The sequence below is a fragment of the Labrus bergylta genome, chromosome 4 (assembly GCF_963930695.1).
Source record: "Labrus bergylta chromosome 4, fLabBer1.1, whole genome shotgun sequence".
Taxonomy (NCBI): Eukaryota; Metazoa; Chordata; class Actinopteri; order Labriformes; family Labridae; genus Labrus; species Labrus bergylta.
In genome coordinates, this window is record NC_089198.1 from 23,286,687 (window position 1) to 23,292,686 (window position 6,000).

The 6,000-nt window shown below is 44.7% G+C and overlaps 1 protein-coding gene across 14 annotated transcripts in view; it reads right to left on the reverse strand.

Annotated features, from left to right (window-relative positions):
* LOC109997634 (adhesion G protein-coupled receptor L2) overlaps positions 1 to 6,000 on the reverse strand; it is an 85,855-nt gene that overhangs the window by 39,300 nt on the left and 40,555 nt on the right. For 9 of the 14 annotated variants that reach the window (XM_020652175.3, XM_020652171.3, XM_020652173.3 and 6 more), the window contains exons 5-6: positions 5,174 to 5,188; positions 3,143 to 3,943 (exon numbers count right to left, since the gene is read on the reverse strand). In XM_020652175.3, the coding sequence (XP_020507831.1) occupies positions 3,143 to 3,943; positions 5,174 to 5,188 (816 nt within the window). The remainder of the gene's footprint in view (positions 1 to 3,142; positions 3,944 to 5,173; positions 5,189 to 6,000) is intronic. The other 5 variants (XM_020652177.3, XM_020652172.3, XM_020652174.3 and 2 more) reach the window with 1 other exon arrangement.

Consider the following 6,000-nt stretch of genomic DNA (forward strand, 5'->3'; position numbering starts at 1 on the left):
TAGTCAAAACTAGACTGTCTGAGTCAGCTCACAATACAGACACAGGCAGACAGGATGATATAGGTTCAGACAGAAATACACTGAGAGCAGAAGCGCTCTCGTCGTCTGTGTCTATAATATGCACTTTTTTTTCCTGCTATAATTCTGCCCGTGTTGATCCGCGGCAAGACGCAGAACAATTAGAGCTCTTGCAAATCTCCTGACTCCTTCACTTTAGCCTCTATTTCTGTTGCTTCAAAGGGTGGAACACAGGCTTAGCGCATGATACATCTAAAAATGTCCTCCGTCTTTAAGGCTCACCTGGAGGCGCCTTTCAGGGATTTAAAAAGCAAACTAAAGTGCACTGAGGTGCAGAGCTGGGTTTAGCCACAAAATGGCTGAGTGAAAAAAAAAATAAAAGCAGCTTCGAGATGATATATAACCATCATGTAGCATACGGAATACAATATAGTCGTTTTCCTTGACATTTCAATCCAACCCAGAGCCCACTTGTGCTCACTGCTAGCAGATTACGCCGAGTGGCAAAGCCTTTCAGACAAAGCCATTCGTTTTATGCCCCTCGTCTTTAAGGCATCATTAGATCAATGCAACCTCAAAGACAAATTAATTTTCTCCTTTCTCTCCCTGCTAAGTCTGAAATGCTCTTGGCAATTACTGGCTCCTCTGATTAGTTTTTTGAATTCATTGGACTTAAATCAGTTAATCCCTTTGCACATCACAGAGAATGCATTACAGTTGTCCCTCTTCGTTTTGTTACAATGGGCACTTAGGTGTGCTTTTTATTGGCATGCACCTCCTTGAGGGAGACCTCTGAGGGGGCTGGACTCTCCAAGTATTGATCACTGCTGTTTTGTGATCACAACGAATTAGCTGAACACAGACATTTTCTTTAAATGCGTGTGAATTGTTTGGAACAATAACTTGAACGATCAATACTGGGGGAATGATCACAGCTAATCACTTCAACCGGGGCCTGACTTAATAAACCTGCGATGTCGCAACACATTTACACAAAAGTTAAGGAAATACCGTCAAGTTGCTAACGTCAATTATTGTCTGCTTTGATCACTTTGCTCAAACTCCCTTAATATAAACCCCCTAATCCTGCCAGCACTTCAGCACCTTCCTGGGATGAGCTTCACAGCCCAAGGTTGACGCGTCTGACAGAAAAGGACGCAGACGCTCATTGTGTTACACGAGTTCTACAAAGCAGAGAAAATACACTGCGTTTGGTGGTGGAGTTAACTTCACTCTGTGGTCGATGAATCTTAATGGGCACAATTAATTTCCTTTACGCCTCAAGTGCCCCTCAGTTTCAGAGAGAGAGACATTATTTCAGGACCATTAGATTACCCTGCAGAATAGGTTGTTTAATTCAACGCCATATCATGGGCAGCAATAAATCCTAATAGCTACACAGTAAAGAAGTTAAAGGTGTAGATCCTGAAAAAAACCTAATAAACAAGAACCAATTATTTTCGGGTGCCATTCTCGGAGCCCAACGTGCGGCTGCTGGCTCTGGAATCTCGAGATGCCTCTCGAGCGCACAACATTTCGGAATGTTCGCATAAAACACACTTAATGATCCAAAGTGACAAGTTCTGCTGCGAGGATGCATTTCTGATTGGATCCCAATATGGGTACGTGGAATAATGAGGGAAATCAACAACTATGTTCTGTCCGGGGTTTCTTGATTATATGCAATGTTCCTGCAGCAAGGAGCAACACTAAGCCTATGTGGCATTTATGTTTACCGAGGCATTACAGTAGCTGAGAAGAGAACATTAAACCCTTCATTGAAAATGCTCTGTGAAGGCCACTTTCCTCCTCTCCCTCAGCCTCTTTCGACACAAGGAGGGTAATTATGATAATTCAGCTGTTAATTACATTTACATACATCGGGACGTGAACAGTCGAGCAGGCGGTTTGCATGCATGGAGAACTCATTAAAGTTGGAGTATTTTTTCATATCCCTTCTAACATAGTCCTAATTGAGGCTTTGGTTGTTCAGCAAAACAGACAAACTCCTAGCCCCCCGCCAAACACACACACACACACACACATACACCTCACCCTTGGGTGTTGAGTTATCATGCAAGGCAGATTCCAGGAGAACGGCAGGAAAACAAACAGACACGTTGACAGGAGGCCAGAGTTCAGGAGCACACAGCCGCCATTGAGACATCAGCGTTAAGCTCCCTTTAACAGCTCAGGTCAAGAATCAGATTTCCCCCCTGGCAACCTCCTCCCCGAATATCCAGAAGTTAAAAATCATAACCTAATCCAGACCAGCGCTCGAGGGCAACCCAAGTCTCTAATATGACATGAAGTAAGGTCAAGCTCCTTATTTCCCCCACTTCTAACAGGAGACTTATCGTGGATCTATGGTGGCACGGCGGCTGCAGTCAGGTAATTAAGCCCATCATCAGTATAATGGAAGGTCCCTGCCTGATGACACATATGTCACCTCTCTACACTTCACAGATTAATTTAAGCCCCCTAACAGCCTGACAAGATCCTTCACTGTAATTGATATTTTCTAGCAGCTATTCCACTACTCTGATTCGCCATGTGGCACATAACTCACACACACTTCAGCCCGGTGGCTTGAGAAATATTATACCACGATAGAAAGGCGATTATCTCCTGATCTGAAGAAAAAAAAAAAAAAAAAAAAAAAAGCTTCTGTGAAGTTAATGAGGTAGCCATGGCAACCCAACTTGGAATCCAGGCGCAGGGAGGAGATGGGTAACCATTGTCATACTGTGCACAATACTTCTCATACACATTCACAGATATAAGAAATATATATAAATTATCATAATGGTTTCTGATGCGGCCTTAGATTAAATAATTTGATAGGGTCCAGGCTTCAGCTGGAGTGAGTGCCTCAGCTCACCTCATGGCAATAAAGAAACAGGATTTTTAAAGCAGCACAGTCCCAACGGGGGCTATCCCTCATTCCAAGGTGAATCTGTAATTTGTGTCTGCAAATGAGCCCTTTCCCCAAGACTAACCGCTTTTTTCTCTTATCGCACCTGAACTGCATCCAAAATGAAAAGGTAGCCCATCTGTGACCCGCCACGCTTCCGCCAAACAATACATGAATTACACAATGATAATGAGGTGCAGCAGCTCTCACCTTCAGCGGGATCCGGTGGGCCGAAGTCCAGGTCATACCGCAGGATGTAAAAGTTATTCCACACGTAAAGCTGGTTGTCCCTGGGGTTGTAATCCACAGCGGTGATGTACTGGTACTGGTTGGGGAAGAGGATGTCTGTGTACTCGCCCTGGCTCAGCTTGGTGTTGTAGATGTAATCAATTTGGCTCCTGCTGGCCTCGCTCTCATTCTCCTCGTAGGTCGATCGCACCACATGCAGCACGCCGCACACCATAAAGGCGTTGGAGGCAGAGCGCTTGTCGTACGCCGTCTCCCATGTGGCCTCGAAGCGGAGAGTGTATGGGTTAAGCTGGCTCACCACAATGCGCCCATTGTTCTGCTCTGTGGCGTATATCACCCATAAGCCCCTTTCGTCTACCGCCAGATCGATGTCCGTCTTGCCCCCCCAGCGGTAAGGTGAGGTGTCGTGATAGTTGGCATTATTAACAATCGCCTCGCCGCTTTTGATGCGAGTGCGCAGGTCAAACTTCACAATGTTTCGCGTGCGTTCTTTGTTAAAGAAGATGGCACCATCGTAAGCGACGAAGCCCGTCCCGTCAACACGGTGCGGTAGCTTATAGGTGGTTGTCTGGCGGCCGTTTTTGAAGTCTTCCAGCGAGGCGTACTCAATGAGAGTGTCAGTGCGGTATGGCGTCCAGGGCATGAAGAAGACTTTGTCACCTGCCTGCAGCGGGTCTTTGCACCACGACCCCGCTTGCTGCTCTGCCTCAAACAGGAAAGTGGCTGCTCCTACACCCTTCAGAGTCCCGGGACAAATGAAAACTAGTGACAGAGAAGGGAGTGAAAGAAGATACATTAACCGTAAATATTCTGAACACAAGTGACTCATTTGACACGCTTCATTCTTGCTGCTGTACAACTCAAGAGCAGGACAAAAAAAGATCAGGGACTGTGAATTTGGAGGTGTTTTTTAAACTAGTGCTTTTGTACTATTGCTTGCGAAAAGGGAAAAGGAGAGTAAATGAATGTGTCAAATGGATTATTCAGAATGAAAAATGTGAGAGGACTTTCATCTCAAGGGTCTGCTGCTACGTCCTAACAGGGACAAAACAAACCAAAACGTGAAAGAAAAAAGGTAGAAAACCTGCAAATGAAAGACAGGAGGGGGGGGGGAATGGAGGAAGAAGAGGTCACATCTTCTTTTTGATTCTTTTTTTTTTTTTTTTTATATATACCAGCCTGTCTTTGACGTCAAATGCCACATGAACAGGTGGGTATACGGACACACACTGCACATGCATACCGAGCTTGTAAAACCAAAATGAAAGGGAACAGACTTCACATCTTGAGATAAGAGTGAACAACAGGTCGTCAATGATGGTGGCGGCAGCAAAGCAGAGGTAAAATGAAAGTGGAGGTTGGAGGATTTGATCGAAACAACAGTGGTAAAGGGGTTTTATACTACTTCTGTGGCGAAAGACAAAAGTAACCACTGATGGATGAGGGAGGTAGGCCATGGCAAGGTTCCCATTTGGACGCTTCAAATTAATTGGTTTCGGATTAAAAGGGACACACTGAATTCTTGTTTTCCTTTCAAACTTCTTTTCTTTTTTCAGTCGGTGCCAATCTCACTCAGCCATCACTGCTATTTTACATCACGTGCAGCAAAGTTGGGCCAAGCAAACTAAGACTGTGCCAAATAAGAATATACTGTTTAGATATTACTCAAGGGTTAACACAGTGCTAGGCAAGAGTCCCTGGAACAAATCAACACCCAACAGTTGGTGTTTTCTTTCACATTGGGAGAAAAAAAAAAAAATCTACATTCGATGATCGAGGATGTCATTTGCAATTCTGTTTGGAAATTCATTTGGACTCCATGGGTGCAAACAATCCTCCTATGGGGGTTTAGCATTTGACAGGAGAGGCAATCAGGAGGGGGTGGGGGTGGGGGGAGGAGGTGGAGGAGGAGACGTGAGGGGAGCTCTACTCAACACCACAGAAACAAGGAGCCAGAAGGGGGGGAGGGGGAGGACCAGACCACTCATTTACCTTTTTGCTCCACTTCTATTTCAGGCATTGGAAAAGAAAGCAAAAAAAGAGTGCAAAAGGGAGAGAAAGGTTATCATGAGTCAACTACCAGGTACAAAGAGAAGAATTAGTCGGAGGATATGACCATGAGATGAACCGCTGAGCTGCTTTGGAAAGAAGAGCGAAGGGGAAAAACAGAGTGTTTGTTAGTGAAATGGCCTCTCATCCTAGGATATAAAAACAGACGAGTTATGGCTGGAGACAAGCTATGTGCCATGCTTTCCAGGACATTAAACTTTTCATTTCTACCTTGTTTAACTGCCAACAAAATAATGCACCGGCCACTGTGAAATCTGAATAAATCCCTCGAAAAAATGCTTCTCCTAAGTGGCAGAAGAAATCAAAACCTCCTGCTCATATTTAGATGGATAACATTCTTCGAGAAACAGCACATGAGTTATTTTTGGCATGTATTTTGGCGGAGGGTGGAATTTGTTCAAACTTTATAAACACAAATCAAATCTCCATCCCAAACTTGCTCGCCCACACACGAAAAACATGACACGGTGCTAATGTTACAGACCAAACTCTTAAATGAGCCAAGGAGAGCAACAGCACATGGAATGACTGATGAACAGTCGGCCTAATATGGAGTTTCTGTCGAGGACTGTCCAAGCTGCTTTCACTTGGGTGTTGGGGGAGACGCTGGAGACAATACATGAAAGATTGGGGTTTTAAAAAATGAGAGTAAAGAGGTTAGTCAAGGGGCAAAGGAGGGGGGGGGGAGCAGGAGGTGAAAAGGAGGTCTGTTTGAAAGGAGAAAAAAAAGAGGTGAATATTTCTGAAAG